This window comes from Empidonax traillii, unplaced genomic scaffold (assembly GCF_003031625.1).
Source record: "Empidonax traillii isolate 1590-97213 ecotype Southwest subspecies unplaced genomic scaffold, ASM303162v1 scaffold375:size1330703, whole genome shotgun sequence".
NCBI lineage: Eukaryota > Metazoa > Chordata > Aves > Passeriformes > Tyrannidae > Empidonax > Empidonax traillii.
Window position 1 is genome coordinate 1,001,805 of NW_020955568.1, and position 18,314 is coordinate 1,020,118.

The following is an 18,314-nucleotide window of genomic DNA, read 5'->3' on the forward strand; positions in this document are numbered from 1 at the left end:
CAGGGGATGGGTTGGGGTCCGGGCTCAGGGGATGGGTTGGGGTCCGGGACCCCCTGTATGGGCTCAGGGGATGGGTTGGGGTCCGGGCTCAGGGGATGGGTTGGGGTCCGGGACCCCCTGTATCGGGCTCAGGGGATGGGTTGGGGTCCGGGGTCCCGACCCCTGTGCGGGTGACCCGCGGGGCCGCAGCGCCACCTGGCGGCAGCAGCAGCGCCTGCCCTGCGTCCCTCCTGCCTTGCCGAGCTTCCTCCTGCTCCCTTACCCGAACACTGCGTGCATTGTTGAGAGGCCTCTGAGTCACAGTTACCGGTGAAATATCGTGAAAAATGAGAGAAGTTCCCCCAGAAATGGGAAACTGATTCTGTAGTTCCGTTAAGTTAAAAAACCCTAAACCTAAAGGGGGTAACAGCTAACCATGACAACTTTTTTTACATCAGTCTTTTTTTGTGTATGTTGTTGGGGGTTTTTGTGTGTGTGTGTGGTTTTGTTTTGTTTTTTTTTTTAAGATCAGAAACTGGTGTTTTTTGTAAAGGGCTTCCATAGGAAATAAACAGCCTTGCTTGTTAACATGAATCTCTTGTCTTGCAATGTCATAAGAGATTTGCATGATTTCGAAGGTAATCAGAGTTGGTTTATATCCTATGTTTATGGCTCCTTCAGTATGCTTAAATGATTGTTATCTGGTGTTTGAAATGAAAATACTTGCTGTTACATGGAGGGGATGGAGTTTCTGTCAGAAGAATTAAAACTACTGCTGGTCCCATGAAGTGGTGGTGGAAGGGCCTGTGGGGATCACTGTGCTGGGGCAGTTGTCAGTCACCAGGACCTTTCCCCCAGGGCTGTGCCTTGCTCGGGTGGGTGGTTGGGATTTGGGAAGGTGCAGTTCAGGTCCCAGTGCAGGGGGGATGTGTCTCTGCCCTGGCTGAACCTGTGTGCACTCCCTGAGCTGCAGGCACAGCTCTGAGGCACCGAGGAGGATTTGAGCTGAGGGTGTCCAAAGCCAAGCAGCAGCGTGGCTCTTCTGGGGAGGAAGTTTTTCCTTAATTTCTGTGTCATTTTCTGCTCCGGGAGGGCCTCCTGCAGCCCCGGGTGCCAAGCAGGGTGAGGCCACGCAGCCACAAGGTCACTGTGCAGCTGGGAGAGCCTCCTGCCAAGTCTGGCCAGGTCGTGCTGGGAAAGAGATTGGGACCTGATAAACGGGGGACCCAGCCTGGGAGGGGAGGCACACGAGGAGCAGGGCTGTCCTCCAGTGGTGTCAGCTGCTGCAGAGCTGCTCTGTCACTGCACAGAAGAGCAGAGGGAGGAGGAAGGTAGAGAAGCTGCTCCAGGATAATCCCTTTAATTAGACTTCTTTAGAGCTCCCTGGAAATTGTTTAAAGAGCCTTAAAAATGCAGCTGCTATATACTGAGAAACAAGACTGCCCTCCTGAAATGGAACTGCACAGCTTAGCCTGAATTTTAAATGATGGCTTTGCAAGAGACTGACAGGGTCAAACGTCTCCCCTCCATTTTCTGTAGTGGCTGCGGGAGATGTGACGCTCTGAAGTGACAGCAGGGTCAGCAGTCAGCACTGAAGTGCTTTGTCTGTGTGTTGGTGGCAGCACTGCTCGGTGTCTCTCCAGGTTCTGGCTCATGGTGGTTCACAGGGCCCTGGGCAGTGGAGTGAGACGTGCTGGCCTTCACACCTCCTTTTCCAGCAGTCTGGTCATTGGTTGGGTTATATCCAGGGGTGAAGTGGGGTTCCTTGCCATGTACCATGCCTCTGTGGATTTATGATGGAATTAGCTGGGATAAAGGATTGCTATTCCTTCATTACCTGTCAGTCAAGGATCACGTAAAGAAACTAAAGCACTCGAGTAACGCTTGTAGCCCCATCGATGTGTCTGTGCCCTTTGGGTGAGGAACATGGGGGGTGTTGCTCAAGTTTCCTGTGCCCTGGAAAGCACTGGAGGTTTCTCTGTAAACTTCTTTGATGAAAAAAAATGAATCTTTTAAGGTAGAAAGATTTTTTTTTTTCAAAGTAAAGTAGATACCTTCTTATGTACTTCTGGAATACCCAGAGTAGTGTTCCTCACCAAGGTTTGGTTGTGTTTTCCAGCAATCAGAGAGGATGGCATGCCAGGAGGCAGAAATAAAAGCATTGGACCTGTCCAGGTGAGCATGTCTGGCTGTCTCTCCACGGATCCCTTCAGCTCCTGCCTGTCCTGGGGGGATCTGGCACAGTCCCAGCGTGGTCCCAGCGTGTCAGGTGGCCCCTGGGCAGCCTCACGGCGCCCTGTCCTTTGTGAGCTGCGCAAGGACGTCTCTCCCTCCATGGCTCCCAGTAAATCTCGGGCTGCCTGCTGCAATCCCTTCAGCTGTGGCAAGCGGGGCACCAGTAAATGTCTGTCTGATTGATGGTGCAGCTTGTCCAGAGGTGCCTTGTAAAGCGCGAGGTAATTCAGCACAGCAGCTTGTGCTGCACGCGTGAGAAATGATGGCCATTTCCAGCTCCCTTCTGGAAAAGGGGCCTTTTAAAAGTTTACTGTTGATTTTAACAAAAGAGAAATAACACTGAAAGCATTTTCTGTGAGTCTGAGTGCCTGGGAAAGACCAAACCCAAACCATGAGAAGCCAAACAGCCGCTCTGGCTGCACAGCGAGTGGCTCCGTGGGGAGAGCTACACAGTGCAGCCCTGCCTGGGGTCAGCACCAGGGAGAGCCCACCTCAAGCAACAAAAGTCCTCTTCACTTGCCTCTCTCGACTGCTTTATCAAACCAGTGCCTTCCCCACCTTCTGTTTGTCTTCCCCTCTGCCAGTGCTGAGTGATGTTCCCGATGCACTGGCCTCAATTACTCCCAGGTTTTTCACGGTGTGACAGTGGCTGATTTACAGTGTCCATCTGACATCATCTTTTCACGTGCCCATTCCTGTCTGCTGCCTTACCATCACTTGAAGGCGCTGCAGGAGCTGGGGCTCAGCACAATTAGCTGTAAATAGAGTGTTTTATGTATGTTGTTAAATGCAAAGGAAGGATGTGGTACCAGCCCTGTTGGATGTGACTGAACAGTCAAGGTGTTCACAGGCAGAGAGAGGCTCTACCTTCTGTTCTCAGCTAAAGTAACCATCATGTCTTATATTTGACAGATATCAGAGGAAGAGATTGAGAGAATTATGTCTGGGCAAGAATTTGAGGGAGAGGCAAACATGTCATGGAGCAACAACGGAGACAGTGATCACAGTTCCCCTGGAAATGGAGTTTCTGAGAGCAACCAGCCTTCACCTGTTTCTACGCCATCTTCAAGGTGGGGATGACCCCTGGAAGAATTTGGTATTAGAGGAATCTTGGCTGTCTTTCCCTGAGTGATACTTGAGGTCAATGTAGGGAAAACACACGTGAGTGCATCTTTGTGCAAACTGGGCATATGGCAGGTTCCCACTACCTCTGTGTTTTAACACAGACAGGACTGGATTGAAAAGAACTGAACTGGGAGGTGCTCGTGAGCAGATGAAAAGAAAGGCAATCTTGAGTTAAATTTGAAACGCATCTCAGTTTGTACTGATCATCCTTTCTGCAGATCGTGGGTACTTGATTACCTTTTACTGCTCACTCTGCATAAACTCTTTTTCTGCACCAAGCTTAGATTTTGAAAATATAAGACTCCATTTAGGTTAATAATTGGTGGTGTTAAATCAGTTACTGTGAGTGCAAACCTCCTGATGCAGCAGAATCTCAGACCTGATCCCATCTGCTTTCAGCTGCATCTCAGCCGTGGCCTTGTTTGTGTTCACTGGCTGTGGAAGTACTGTAACGTGCAATCCTAAATTCTGGCCCTGTCAGGAAGCTGGGCTGGAAAGACTGTGCACAGGTGGGCTTCTGCTCTGCTCCCTGAATGGCAGCTCAGCAGCAGCTCCCAGATCTCCATTAACCAGTGCCTGGCTGGGCTCAACATGCAGCCAGCACACGGCTTCTGATCCGCACACTCAGTTATTTCCAGGGCAGGCTTTAAATACAATTTATTTCCTATTCTGTTTGCTTTCCCTGCTTTTGTTAATGTTTCTGACAGAGCTGGATGCAACATTGTAATGAATCAAGTGGAATTTCTGGGGTATATTGAAGAGCTTTTCCTTTTCCAGTAGGTCCGTGGAGCTGAACGGGTTCGCCGCACTCAGGGATCAGTACATCGGCACGCCGGTGTCCACGCACTATCAGTACCTCCCGCACCTTTTTAGCTACTCCGCTCACTCGGCCCTGGTGCCCCCCCAGACGCGCAGCCTGGACCCCCAGTCGCACAGTCTGATCAACCAGCTGGTGTCGGCGGAGGACCTGGAGCCGCTGGGGACGCCGATGCTCATCGAGGACGGGTCAGTGTGGGCGGCGCGGCGCGAGGGGCTGCCCGGGCTGCGTGTTCCTGCTGGCCCTGCTGGGATGGGGGGCCACAGCTGCCCTGGGAGGAGGTGCAGCCATAGTGCAGGCAGCACACCAGACCCCATCCCACAGGTATCCTGTGCCCTTGCCTGGTGCTGGAGCTGGGGTGCACGGACCTGGCACCACGTCACCAGGTGACACCCTGGGCACTGGCACTTGGGCCACTTGAACACAAATTCCCGTGTGTTTGCCTCGTTTTCAAGTACCTCATCAGGTGATGTCATTCAGTGGTTTTAATGGTTTTTACCTTTGTTTTAACTGTGCCTGCAGGTATAAAGTGACTCAGGCAGAGCTGTTTGCGTTGCTGTGTCGCCTGGCAGATGAATTGCTTTTCAGGCAGATTGCTTGGATCAAGAAGCTGCCGTTCTTCTGCGAACTCTCCATCAAGGACTATACCTGCCTGCTCAGCTCTACGTGGCAGGAGCTGATCCTTCTCTCCTCCCTGACTGTTTACAGCAAACAGATCTTTGGTGACCTGGCAGATGTCACCTCCAAGTACTCTCCCTCTGATGACGAGCTGCACAGGTGAGATGTCAGGCTGAGCCCACGGGTAGGACAGGGAGATCTAGAGATGGAGGAACCGTAGGGAGGACAGTGATCAGGTGCTCTGTGACCACCCCTCCTGTCACTTCACCTGCATCTGTTTTCCTTTTCTGTTTTTAGGGAATAGTTGTTCCAGGCCTAGAAAGCACACCAGGGTTAGTCAGTGCTGGATCACAAACTTCCTTCTGCAGGGAAAGGGCCACGGTGCTGCGTGGTGCTCTTTGAATTTTATAGCAATGCTGTTGTCCTCCAGCACAGCCCTACAAAGCACGTTTTTATGAGGAGAGTAAAACTAACCAACACTTTTGGTAACTCTGAGATACAGAAAGAGAATTTATTTAAAAACCCATTGGGTCAGTGGAAAGGCTGTTCACAAAGCTAGTTGTCTGTATTATCAAAGTGTTTATAATTAATTGCTATTTCATTGTTTTGATTACATAAATTTAAAAATGTTGCAACTTAGCTCTTGTTTTTTCCGTGGTACAGACTATCTGATGCTCTGGGGAACTTGCCTGCCATTTATCATTTTGGTCAGGGTGTTGTTTTTTTGGTTTGGATGTTTTGTTTTGTAGTCTTGGTGCCAGACAAATTCTCCTTTTGGTAGAAGAGTCACAATCTCCCAGTATTATGGCAGAATAGGGAGGATTTAGGGAAACTGCTGCCCACTCTGCCTTTAAAACGTGCCTTGCGCGCTCTGCCCTTGCTGGGCTCAGCGATGCTGCCAGAGTGTGTGCTCCTCAGCCATTGCAGTGTCTCACAGTTCTGAGATACCTTTGTGCATCTGCTGTGACAAGCAGAGGCGCTGGTGGGCTGAGACCACAGTGGAGTGGAGAGCTGGCCCCAGGTGTCTCATTTCCTGGGGCAGGTTCCTCCGCGCCGCTGTTCTGCCTGGCCATTCATCGTGCATCTGGTGCTGCTCCTGCGAGGAGCAGTGAGGGTCATAGAAAACCACAATGACACTTGTTCCTGCATTCAGCTGTCCTTTTGTTCCTTCTGTCCTGGTCAGAGCCTCACAGGGGAAGTGTTTCTTTCATTTTGGGTTTGTGATAAATACAAGTGAGGGCTAAGACAGCGAGACAAAGGAGGAATCCTCGCCCTGCAGAAACCGGCGATTCAGAGCTGGTCGCCTCAAAGGTCCTTCAGAGAAGATCTGTGCACGTGGATGAAAATAGGTGTTCTTGGGAGAGGAATGCTTCTGTAGTCTCTTCTGATTTAGCTTTTCAAGTGTCGTTAATTGTCATTAGTAACCTGGGAGAATGCACACCCAAAAAGCCATTTAGCGGGAAGCTGCACAGATGAGGGGTCTCGAGCTGCGTGGCTCCCTCACACTTGTCTTCGTGGTCCTTCAGCCATAGCTTCACTGTCTGCCAGCAGCCATGGGATAGCTCGTGGGTATCAGTCTCCCTGTCCAAAGCACTCGTGAAAAAGCCAGTCCCTTCAGATTTGAGAGGGGCTCTTTCGGAGAGGAGTCCGACTGGTTCGGAGAGCCCCTGGTTCTCCCGACATTGATGACTGCAAAGAAACTTCAGAGGTGGTTGGAGAAATCTCACTGAGCAGGGATAGTCTGGCACTTCAGGGTTAATTTCTGCTCTTAGCAAAATGACAAGAGCAATGCTAATGCGTAGGTGACAAACAAAGACATAAGATGAGCTCCCCAGCCCCTGTGTTTTAATCACTTCTAACAACTGGCTAAATGTTCTGTTAGCCTGCTAGATCAAATGTTTTCTTTTATTGTGCTGTTTTTCTGAAGATGAATATGAAATGAATAGACTCCTGACCTCCCCCAGCACTCCTGATAGTGCTTCCCTTCCCTCTCCTCCCCAGCTGATCCCGATAACTCCCAGCCAGAAACTCGCCTGGTGTAAACTGTGAGGAAAAGTGTGGAGGAGTCAGTCCTCGAGAAGAAATAAGGCTGTGAAAAACAGAACAGCTTTGTTTGAAAGGGGGGAGGAAAGTATGTGCAGAAAGTAAGACAGTTCAACTGCAGGAATGAGAGAAGAGCTCTCCTGGATTTATGAAGTGATGAGTGGCTGGTAAAAATGTGCATGCTCTAAAAACAATTAAACCCAACAGACGACTGAGTGGTCTTTGTGCTCATTAACTTCTTGAGCTTTGCAATCTTGCACCTGCAAGATTTTTAATGTCAACTGGAGAGCAAGAAAACTTGTACAACTTTAGATTAGCCGACAAGGCTTTCATCACTTACAATATTACTTTCTTGAAGAAGTGACCTGGAGTTCAGACAGCTTGTTTTCACTTTGCAGAGGTTGAACTCCACCATGCATTTTACAAATAACTTTGAAGTAAACAAACACACATGCCAAATTAAGGTATTATTCAGTGAAAAAGGTTCTATTTCTGTTCTATTCAGAGATGCTTCGCTGGCTGTGCTCTTGTGCTTTGTGCTGCACAATGCCAGAGCACGCTGAAGCTTCCCGAAACACTTCTGTCCCACTTCTGAGCACTTTTTAATATGTGGTTTCTTTGAAGCCGAGGGTATTGCTGTGAGATGTGTTCCTGAGAGGCCGTTCTGGTCCTGGGCGGGTGTGGGATGGTCTGGAGGTACCTGCAGACAACTGGCAGCCCTCCACACCCTCCCGCTCTGCTCCAGCCTGGTCCTTACCCTGTGGCTTGTTCATGGTGCACACATGGGGTATTTACTCCTGAAGAGGCTTGGCACCCCCTTCAGCAGGAACACCTGGTTCTGCACCCACAAAATCTCCATCAGGCAATTTCCCAGGAGACTTTTTGGAGACTTGCATTCCCTGTGCATCAGTGTGCCTTGTCCTACCCATCTCTGTCACTGGTTCTGGTGCAGATTCCTGGCTCCAGCAAACCTTCTCTACTGTCAAAGCAGGCTGGTGGTGAACTGAATCACCAAGAGATCTCTTTTTGCTATAAATATCTGTAACAGTCAAGTTTGTGGACTTCCCACCCCTAGTGCAACCATGTGGATTAGGCTCTGAGTAACATAGTCTAGTAGAAGGGATGGAATAAGATGATCTTTGAGATCCCTTCCAACCCAAACCATTCAGTGATTCTATGACTCTAAGTTTGTAACTGAGACATTTTCCTCCTTACTTCTACTTTAATTTAGTAATGCCAACAGACTTTGAGACAACAAAATTGACGACAATTTTTTTTAATTCTCTTGCAAGATGTTAAAATCTCTGAATACTTTGAAAAGCTTCTTGCCTTTACTGTACGGTCCTTGTGCTGCATTTGCTGACGTGTGGTCTCTGTCCTGCAGATTCAGTGAAGAGGGGATGGAGGTGATGGAGCGCTTGATCTACCTCTTTCGCAAATTTAACCAGCTGAAGGTCAGCAACGAGGAGTACGCGTGTATGAAAGCCATCAACTTCCTCAATCAGGGTGAGTCTGCAGAGAGGGACTCTCAAACAGCCTGAGCAGTCATTGCTTCCCTGCTGGGAAACGGGAGGAAGGGTCCAGGAGCCCCAAAGAGGCTCAAGCTCTGAACGCTCCGTGTGTATGAGCCCTCGTGCTCACTCACATCCTGTACCTGTTGGGTACCCACATGGAGAAACCTGGAATGGGATGAAGGTTTTTATTGCCTTTAATATAGGCAGTAGATGTGTGATCTGAAAGTAGTACTGCTTTAGGTAACTGTTTAGTTAACTGCCTAAACAATTCTTTAAAACCAGTTAATTTGCATGGCTTTTTTTCTGAAGTAAATGATGACTACTTGCATAACAACCTTCCAAAGATTCACAGCTGGAAAAGGTATTTGTTCATTTTTGTGTCTTAGAGGGTGAATTTGTAAAACCAGCCCTCCCGTTTTTAGAGCTTTTCTGACTCTCTGAAATATTTACCTCGAGGATATATCCTTAGGTCACTTAGCTGTGTTCCTGCTTTTTAGGTTCAGTGCCTAAATCTGACTCTGCACAGTGAAAGGTGATCACGGATGAAGTATTGATGTGCAGGCCATGAATTCAGCCTAGGAAAGGGCTGTAAATCTGCTGATTAGGCAGCACACTAAAGCTGGTAGTCCTGACTACGTCAAGACCCCGGGCATTTCAAAATCCATGCAGAGGCAAATGCTCAATAGATGGTGTTCGTCTGTAATTTTGGAAATAAATGTCCCCAAAGTATTTTGTACTGTGAAAGATAGTTGCAGTCTGTAAAAATGTGCTGCAGGCTCCCTCCTCCCCCACTCATTTCCAGCAGGAGATAGTGCTGACACTTCAATCTGTGCCGGGCTGAGGTTCCGGTTTGCTTCCCTGAGCAGTTTCCTGACACTGGATAATGCACTTCTCAAGCTGTCTCCATTGTTTTCCAAAATGTATTTTCATTAACTTCCTGTCTTCTTTTATTTTTAGTTGAAGTTTGCAATTTTTTTATGTGAAATACCTGAGACTTATTTTTAAAAGTCAGCTTTTGGGCAGTAGATGAATGCCTCTTCCGTCAGATGGTCCCACAGTTGCGAACCCGCTCCGAGGGCCCTCCCCAGGCCCCAGCAGGGTGCCCACACTGTTGGTCACAGTGCCAGTGGCCCTTCTTGCCTGTCTGTTTGTCCTTTGTGTATGTTGCCTGACACGGTCAACGCTAAATTTAAAAATAAGAGGTTTAACAAGTTTGTAAAGCACTTGTGACATAATTCATAAGCAGATGGGGAGAGATGTGGTGATACCTTGAATTATAGATCTGAGCACTGTCCTCAGCCAAGATGATACAGCTCAAACCGGCGTGTTTCTGCCTGAGGAGGTGTTACACTGATCTGCTGTGAGGACTGAACCCTGACACGTGGCCACGTTGTGCCAGGCAAGCATTTCAGGGTGCTGGAGCTGTCACCTCCGAGAGTGAGTGTTCACTGAGCTGCAGATGAGCAGCTTATGATATTAACTGTTCTCTTCCCCCTTTGTGGAGGGAAATCCTGTATCCAGACGTGCATGTAAAGAGCCATGATGCAGGTATGGCAGGAGGGGAGTTGGGAATTCTAGTGTTGGTAGAACTGGGTGCTGGAAGTCAGTCTCCAAAGCAGTGACCCAGCTCAGAGTGACAGAAATCAGTCTGTCCTCAGGACGAGGCAGTAAGTGCAAGGCTGCTGCTCTTCTGGGATATTTTTGTCGTGTTTTCATTGCTGTATTGTATTCTCTTGCAGACATCAGGGGGCTGACCAATGCATCCCAACTGGAGCAGCTGAATAAGCGGTACTGGTATGTTTGCCAGGACTTCACGGAGTACAAATACCCACACCAGCCAAACCGCTTCCCGGACCTAATGATGTGTTTGCCAGAGATCAGATACATTGCAGGTAACTTCTTGAGCTCTTCTCCCACCAGGATTGTGTGCAAGTTATGAAATATGCTTTTAAAAGAAAATGAATTTATAACAGTGAAATTCTTGTTGACTTTGGTGGATGATGTTTGTGTGGGACCTTTTCCTGTCAGAGCTTCTTGCCCACCTTTAAGGCATTGCCCCAAAGCTCACCCAGCCAGAGTGGCAACTGGCAAGGTGTCCTGGTGATGATGGTGGGCACAGGGTTCCTTCCTGCTCCAGGAAGATGTGCCTGGCTCTGACCTGACATCCTTTAAGTACTTTGGTCAGGTTCTCCTTTTCTTTCTTTCAATCCCAACTCAGAGACATTGTGTCTCAAAAGGGCGTCATCCTGGTTCGAGTAGTTATAAGAACTAGAAAGATCCCTGAAATGCTGCTGAATTAAGGAGAAGGTGATCAGAGCAGTGGGCAGACCTGCAGTATAACCCCCAGGTTTCCATTCGTCCAGACCTCGGAAATCTGCAGGTGAATTCTCAGCTGCAGTTGTCGCTAATTAGATCTCCAAGGTCTGGTGTTACTAAAACTGTTTGTTCCTGAATGTTATGGCAAAGGAGGGATACTTGCCTCCCCGTGTCAAGGCTCCATATGCTTTATCCTACTCCGTCATAACGAACTAGATAATAATCTCAGAGTAGCTCTCCTAATTTACTCATGGAGACCAACAAGGGGGTTTGAGGAGAGACGGGATTTAGTCCTTCCCACTTTCTATAAATACTACTCCATTGTGGACAAATCATTTTGATCTGACTTTGCCCATTTATTTTGCTTTCTATTCAGTAAATAATAAATCACGCTGTGTCCAAATGAATATCAAATGTCTAATGTAGCTGTAGGATGATTAACTGTTTCTCTGAGAGGTTCAAGGTAAAACCGTCTCCAGCACTGCTGGCTTAGGTGTCTCTGAAATCTGATTCAGGAGTGGCTGCTAATTCTGGTTTCTTTCTTACCAGGAAAAATGGTGAATGTCCCCCTGGAGCAGCTGCCTCTCCTTTTTAAGGCCGTTCTACATTCCTGCAAGACGAGCGTGAGCAAAGAGTGAGCCCAGCTGGCCCCGGCCGGTGCCTTACGCTGTGAGCTGGCTCGCCCCGGGAGAGGGGCAAAGGCCATCCAGGCAGGAGAAGGGGCAGGGGCGGCCCTGCCCTTGTAGCAAGAATCTTTTTTGTTTGTTTTTGTTTTTTTACTCTTTTTCCTATATATTTATTTCACGACAGAGTTGAATGTATGATCTTCAACACGATGCACATGGTTCTGTAGGAATGCAGCAGATGCATTCTCCAGCGGTTTACAGAATGTGAAGATGTTTAATGTTACAGTGTTTGTTAGGGTTAGTTCTTTTGTATTTGGGGCTGGGGACCGAGATGACTAAGACTACCTCAAGGAGAAGATGCTGTTCATGCACTGCTCTTTCCATGATTTGTATCCCAAAGCGTTTGTCACAGAGAGCAAACGGCCTCACCGTGTCGACAGAGCTGTTGGTACCCCAAAGGGACGACTTTGGAGAAGTGGGTGGTAGAGAAGTGCCAAGCTTTTTTCTTTAAGTTTAAAGAGGCAGGGAGTGGAGAAGAAGTAGAAGTCTGTCTGGGCAGTTGGTTTCTTTCCCCCTGGCAGTTTCTAGATGCAGGTTTCCCAGTGAGATGGCAGTGTCTGGAACTGTGACGGGCTTGCTGCCCCTGTATCCCTCTGAGGAGCTGCGGGCAGGGGTCTGCCCCAGCCCCTCCTGGCCTGCTGCCCTCTCACTATTCCCACAGCGTGTTCCAATTCCACTGAAATTTTGTTCCTGCAGTTCCTAGCAGGCTCCTGGCGTTACACAAAGGTGCTCTTGTTGCTAGAGAACTGCAAATACTTTCTCATCACTTCCTTAACATCCATTTTAGATTCACAAAAGCAGGAAAAACCTACTTAGAGAAGAGGCAGGATTGCCCCCTTTATTGTGTTCTTCTGAGATGGTACCTGACTCTTAAAGCTTCTGTAGTGCAGCAGTCCCCATTTCTGGGAGCAGTTAATGTTCCCTGTGGTTAAATGTGACCTGTGTAATGGGGTGAGGGACTCCAGTGTCGTCTGGCATGGCTTTCTCTGCTGGACTCAGGGAATGTGTGTTTCGTAGTTTCATCCTGCCAGGACTGTTCTGCTGCTTGTGGAATCTCAGGAAAAACAGCATTACTGCAGTCCTTGGTGGCCTGCTCTGTCCTAGATGTTGCGAGGCTTCGATTTTCTATCTCGCAAACTCCCCACCACTCCAGATGGAGAACTGGTTTGATGGCAACTGATTAGTTGATGGAGTGATTGCTGAGTGCTGGTGTTCAGCTTAACTTAGGCATTCTCATGAGTGATCTCATGGCTTCTGCTTGTGGTGGGGAAGTTGGATGACGTGCTCTTGTTCTCATCTCCTTCAGTAGGAGTTAATGTTCAAAGACTCAGTCACTCTCCTAGACAGTCCTGCCTAGATTTCCCTCCCTGTCTCCTTAGGTGTAGATCTGACATTTGCGTAGCAAGATGGTTCATCGACAAGTGTTTGAGTACTGATTTAAAACTATTTGGGGAAACGGCTTGTGATCCTTCAGGGTCGGAGGGACGAGTTGCTTCCTTTTTGGCTTGCCCTGATGACAGCGTGGCACGGGGCGAGCACAGCCCGGGGGGGCTGCAGCTGCCGTGGATGAACGTGGTGGGCAACAGGAGAAAAATCCCATTCACCAAAGTCGTCTTCCCCTCGCTCCCTCCCTCCCCCCTTCTCTCCCCCTGGCCCAGCGGGTGCTCCCTGGGTGCAGCCCTTGGGGCACGGTGACCGCTGGCTTGGCACGTCGTGGTCGGGCAGTGGCGGGGCCGGCGGCCGCGCTCACCCCGCGCCAGGCTGGGCACCCCCTTGGGCATCCTCCAGCTCGACGGTTTCCCTTTTCTCAAAGTCCATAGCTGCTCATTTGTCATTATTTAAACAGGATGTTACGGGTAACAGCTGCTGGGCCCAGCAGCAGCTCAGCTCGATGGAGCTTCACACCCAAAGGTGGTTCCGTAAATCTCATTTGCTTTGACAGTACAATGAGACACACGTGTATTCTCAGGAAAGCCTTCTGCATACAGCCTATACCTCATGTGTACAGGGGAAGATTGTAGTGTACCTGTTTGTAAGTTAGAAAGTATTTCTCAGCTTTTTAAGTTTAATTTCTGAATAGCTTGATATGATCTTTTTATTACGGGTTATTTCTGGCTTGCTGTTTTATACACTCAAGGAATTGTTAAAATTGCATAGGAGTAATTTTATTCTACAGTGAATTATAATCTGTTGATAAGTGTTTTAATTAGTGTACATAAAAACAGTCATCTTATTGCCAGCCATCCAACAAAATAATCTATTGGGTAATCTGTGGTTTTCCAAAGTAGCCTCCCAAAGCTAATGCTGTACCAACAACAACCAAAAACCTAAATTCAGTTAGGATGATGAACGGACATGACATTTCTGCTTTCTGTTGTAGAAAGCAAATTTTCCAAAGGTTGATTGGCAGCAGTATCCGTTCCCAAGTACTCATTTACTGTAGGGAGTAGAAAATCCTTCCTGAACTGACAGGTAAGGAAGCAGCAAACAGACCAGAATCACCGGACAGTCATTCCTGATGTCTTCTGCACCAAGTCCTCTAACGACTTGTATTTTTTAAACAGGGTAAAGTGAATGTGTTGCATTGCAAACTCAGGTATTATGAGACGGTAGGAGTGTAGCTAGAGACGTAGAGATGTTAGGTCAGTCACTAGATGTATTTGTGAATTTGGTTTGAAGGACACTCTGGAAAGGTTGGAATTTTTGTTCCATTCTTCACGTAACATTCGGTTTACAGGGGCTCATATTTTATTTGTGCTTAATGCTAGTAGGGGGAAGTTCATTATCTTAGGTACCTATCTGCTCTTGCTTATCTGACCTTCTGTCATAGAGGAATCAATCAACAATAATAGTCTTTGGTAGAATTTTCTGCCATGACAAGTCAATTTTTATCCCCGATTTGAAAGATAAATTGGCTGGCTGACCCCCTCCTCTCCTTCAAAGCGTCTGTGCAGATGGAAAGCCGAAGAGTTACTTTTAATCCGAGCAGAGATTTGGGACATAAATTTGAAGCTCTCGGGCTCACATTTGAGGAGGGTTGGTGCTGAGGGGTCCTCGCTGCAGCTGTGCAGTTTGAAGGTGTCCCCAGGCCAGGAGTGGAGCAGGAACTGCTGCCACCGGCTGATGGGGCGAGTGTGAGACCCTGGGGCCTCAACAAGAGCTTTTGGAAGGTGCCTGAGTTTTCTTCCACTTGAGCTCAGGCTCCTACCGGGTAGGGAGTCCTTGTCCTCAGCATGTCCAACCCTGCAGGAGGGCAGGGGATGAGGGGCATCCAGGTTGCTCAGAGGTGCTGGGTACCCCAAAACTGGTGGGCTCTGGGCATGGCAGAAGTGCTGCAGCAGGAGCTCACTCTGCACTGTGTTGCACGTGCATTAGGTACTGTTCAGCTGTGAATTGTACCAGTGGCTCATCTTTCTCCTCTGACGGGAGATCCTCTCAGTGGGATCACCAGCCAGTGCAGGTGAGCTGCTGCCCCAGTAACACCCGTGTTCCCAGTGCTGGGGTGTTGCTTTGAGAGCGAGGGGTCCCAGTGATGTGAACAGGGCTCCTGGACTGCTCTTGCTTGCCAGGATAGGCCTGGGTGGCTGTGCCACCACCCTGCAAAGGCTCAAGTGCCACTCGCTGCCGTCCCTCCTGTGCCACACGTGGCAGGATCTGCCCTGACTCTTCAAGCTTCTGCACAGACCCGCAGCCACCTCAGGTTCAGGAGTTTAAGTCTTGTCCTTCAAACCAACTTTTTTTAACAAAACTTGAATTTCTTTTACCTTTACTACATTTTTTAAAAGTTAAAAAAGGAAAAAAAAAAAAAAAGATTCTCCTGTGAATGTGCTATTTCCCACTCGTTCTTTCTTCCTTCTTAGTTTTGATTTGAAGCTATGAAGCTTGGTGTCTGTGAAAATGTTGTTATTTCTCAGGATAATAAGCGGCAATCATCCCTGCCACATGAAAGGCAGGAGAAAGGGGGAAACTTGGGGAACTAGTTTAAGTATGAAACTAATTTTTAAGTTGTAGATGATGTGTAAATGGAGGGAAATGCATAGGTGTCAGTGTCAAGCTGTGGCGTTTCTCTGGGTTCACGGTGTGTTGTTTCAATACACAGAAGCTCAGGGATAAGTATTTAAAATGTGACCCAGAGAAACCCCAGTTTTGATGTTGCAGCAGTTGCTTCTTTCATGACTTGTCTGAGAGCTGACCGAAGCCCCATGTGGGGGTTTTGGAGGAACAGCTTTAGGTTTGGCTGTGGGGTTTGCCTGCTGAAGGCTCAGGTGTGGTTCTATGGGCAAGCATCCCCAAGGTGTGTGGTGGTGCCAGCACATCAGCCCCTGGGTCTGAGGGAGGTTTGACTCTATTTCTGCATTACCTCATCCTTCTGCCTTTGGTGTTAAATGCGTTTGAGTGCTCGTGGAAAAGGGGAAACAAGAATTTCTCATTGTGCCCCTGGCAGCCAGTCCCAGGGCTTATGAATTACATCTTAATTTGCACCAGTACAACTTTCTCACCGTGGTCAGAAGGTTGTAGTCAAAGTCAGAGGGACTGGTGGATTACACCTGTTTGAGTGTCCGAACAGCCCGTCCAGCCACAGGCAGAGCCAGCGCTGAGCCAAAGTCATTGAAAGTTTGCAGGGCTGAAAGTCCCCTCCCAGCACCCTCAGCCACAATCTGTGCATTGGAGCTCAAATGGGCCCACAGAAAGATGGGGAGGCCAATCCAGGCAGTGTCTTCCCCTTGGAAAAAAACTTATAAATAGCTCCTGCGAGCTGCCTCTGACAAGTCCATGAAAGAAGCAACATGGTTCAGTGGAAGAGAAGCCTCCAAGGGCAAAAAGAAACAGAAATTGAAACCAGGTGACGATCAACCTTAACAAAGCCTTTTGTGATTCATTGTTTTCTTTCGATTTATAAAATGTCTTGTAATAGTTGATAACATTATTGACTCAATTTCCATAACTAAACTACCTCGTGTGACATCCTGTTTATCATCTCAAAGGGATTGTGTGAAAAACTAAACACTGCCAGTGTCTGTTGCCAGCGAGGAACAGGGGCTGTGATGGCTGAAACTGAGAGGTCATGGCTCTTGTTAGTTTGGTTTTTGTTGGTGCCCATCCAGCCTGGTTCCAGCTCATCAGCCCTGGTGCAGAAGCTGTGTTTGTATCTGGGACCACACAGCTCCCTGTGTGTCCATCCTGGGCAGGCAGCGGGGCCGGGTTGCTGTGTGTGCTTGTGTCGGCCCCTCGCTGGCTTGTGGGATGTTTCCAGGGGGACTGCTCCGGGTTGCTGAAGTTCCTAAGGATGCTTTCTCCCTTTCATTTTTCCCACAATCCCTTGTGTAAGTCAGGGAAGCAGGATGTTGCCTCAGCATGACCCACGGTGACCATTGGCACACTCAGAGCCGGGGCTGGGGCAGGGCGCTGTGTCCGGCCGGTGCCGCCCTGGCCCCGCGGGCACCGTGCTGTGCCCGGGAGCTGCCCCTCGTCCCTGCACCACGACCAAATGAATGTCTGTGCCGGCGCGTCCGGGCAGGACCGGCGCCAGTCCATGCCAGCCCGGCCTGCCCCTGCTCCGCTGCTCTGCTCTGGGACTTGACTACCTGTGGAAATGTGACCAATAAGTGTTGAATGCATGTTTAGCGAGTGTTTAGCTGAATGAACTAATAAATGTGAATTGTTCTGCAGTGCTGGTGTCTGCTGGTCCCTTGCACCTTCCCCCTTTGGCAAAGGCTCTCTCTTGGGGTTGGGGCCCCCTCAGGGGGTGGGAGCCCAGTGCTGGTCTGGGTGGCAGCCGTGGCACTGCCCTGCCTGCCGCTGCCCTGGAATCATCTGTGGGTCCGGGGAAGGCCTCGGTGCTGTTGGTGCAGCTGGAAGTGGGATGAGGGCACGAGCCCTGCCCAGAGCAGCTGCAACATGGACTGGCAGTGGTGAGAGCAGGGTTGTCTGGGGGGACCCTGCACCTTGGGGGTGACAGGAGTGGAGAGAATGCAGAGTGAAGGTTTGCACAGTCTCTGGGCCCTGCCAAGCAATGAGTGCATGGTGGTCCCCATCTCCGGGCTGGGTCCCAGGAGGGGAAAGGAAGGGGATGGGCTTTCTCCTTTTAGTCATTGCACCCCTGCACCCACGGTGTGGCCACTGCACTGCTGTCACCAGGGGGTTCCAGTCTGGGGGATGACCAAAACATGTGGAGGTTTGGGTGGGTCACTGTCACCACAGGGTGTGGCAGGAGGAGGGTTTGCAGGGCAGCAGGAGGAGGAGTCATCCAAAGAAGCAAATGCACCAGAGATGCTTGGCCAGCATGCTCCGGAGAGAGGAACTGCAGGAATCATTTAGCAATCCCTGGTGTTGCTGAGGTGGGGGTGTGTTAAAAGCCTGAGCAGCACTTTCCACATTCACACTCCAGTGCATGGGAGCACACGTGGGGGCCCACTCAGATGTGGTGCAGCTGCAAAGGCAGCTCCAAGTGAGCAGCCGGCCCCGCTCTGCAGGTCCTGCCACGAGCGGCTGCCCCGCTCCTCTGCCGAGCGCTCTCAAGGCTCCTGCCCTCTCATTGTGTTTGTTTTCCTTGCTGACAGCATTCCCCTCGGCGGAGCAGCTCCAGCGGCTCTGACACGGTGCCACCCAGGATTCATCCCCTGGGAGGGGGCCCTGAAGGTCGGCAGGGGAGGGTCTCTCTGGGAGGTGGCAGAGGATGCTCCGTGCACGTGAGGTGATGGTTTTTCCCCTCACTCTGGCACAGGGGGCTACCTGGAAAGGAGGACGGGAGTGGGAAAAGTACCAGCACATTTTAATTTTCAGCTCAGCCCCTACTGACCACTGTATTTTGATTAGAGCTCTGCTTCCTTTTCATCTCGGTACTCCAGCGGTGACAACTGCCACAGCCTCGTGCACGCGGTGCAATAGTTTATCACCGAAGGCCAGCGGCTCTATGAATTCAGAGCCAGCGCAGAACAAATCACACTGTCACCAACGTCAAACTTGTTAACCTGATCTTTG

At 49.5% G+C, this 18,314-nt stretch overlaps 1 protein-coding gene across 3 annotated transcripts in view; it reads left to right on the top strand.

Moving 5' to 3' along the window:
- The window catches only part of NR6A1 (nuclear receptor subfamily 6 group A member 1), a 70,171-nt gene extending 58,745 nt beyond the window's left edge, over positions 1-11,426 (top strand). For 2 of the 3 annotated variants that reach the window (XM_027892944.1, XM_027892946.1), the window contains 7 exons: positions 2,099-2,154; positions 3,127-3,284; positions 4,117-4,344; positions 4,679-4,933; positions 8,202-8,323; positions 10,071-10,223; positions 11,197-11,426. In XM_027892944.1, the coding sequence (XP_027748745.1) occupies positions 2,099-2,154; positions 3,127-3,284; positions 4,117-4,344; positions 4,679-4,933; positions 8,202-8,323; positions 10,071-10,223; positions 11,197-11,285 (1,061 nt within the window). In that variant the 3' untranslated portion in view covers positions 11,286-11,426. The remainder of the gene's footprint in view (positions 1-2,098; positions 2,155-3,126; positions 3,285-4,116; positions 4,345-4,678; positions 4,934-8,201; positions 8,324-10,070; positions 10,224-11,196) is intronic. The other variant, XM_027892945.1, reaches the window with a different exon arrangement.
- The last annotated feature ends 6,888 nt before the right edge of the window (positions 11,427-18,314 follow it).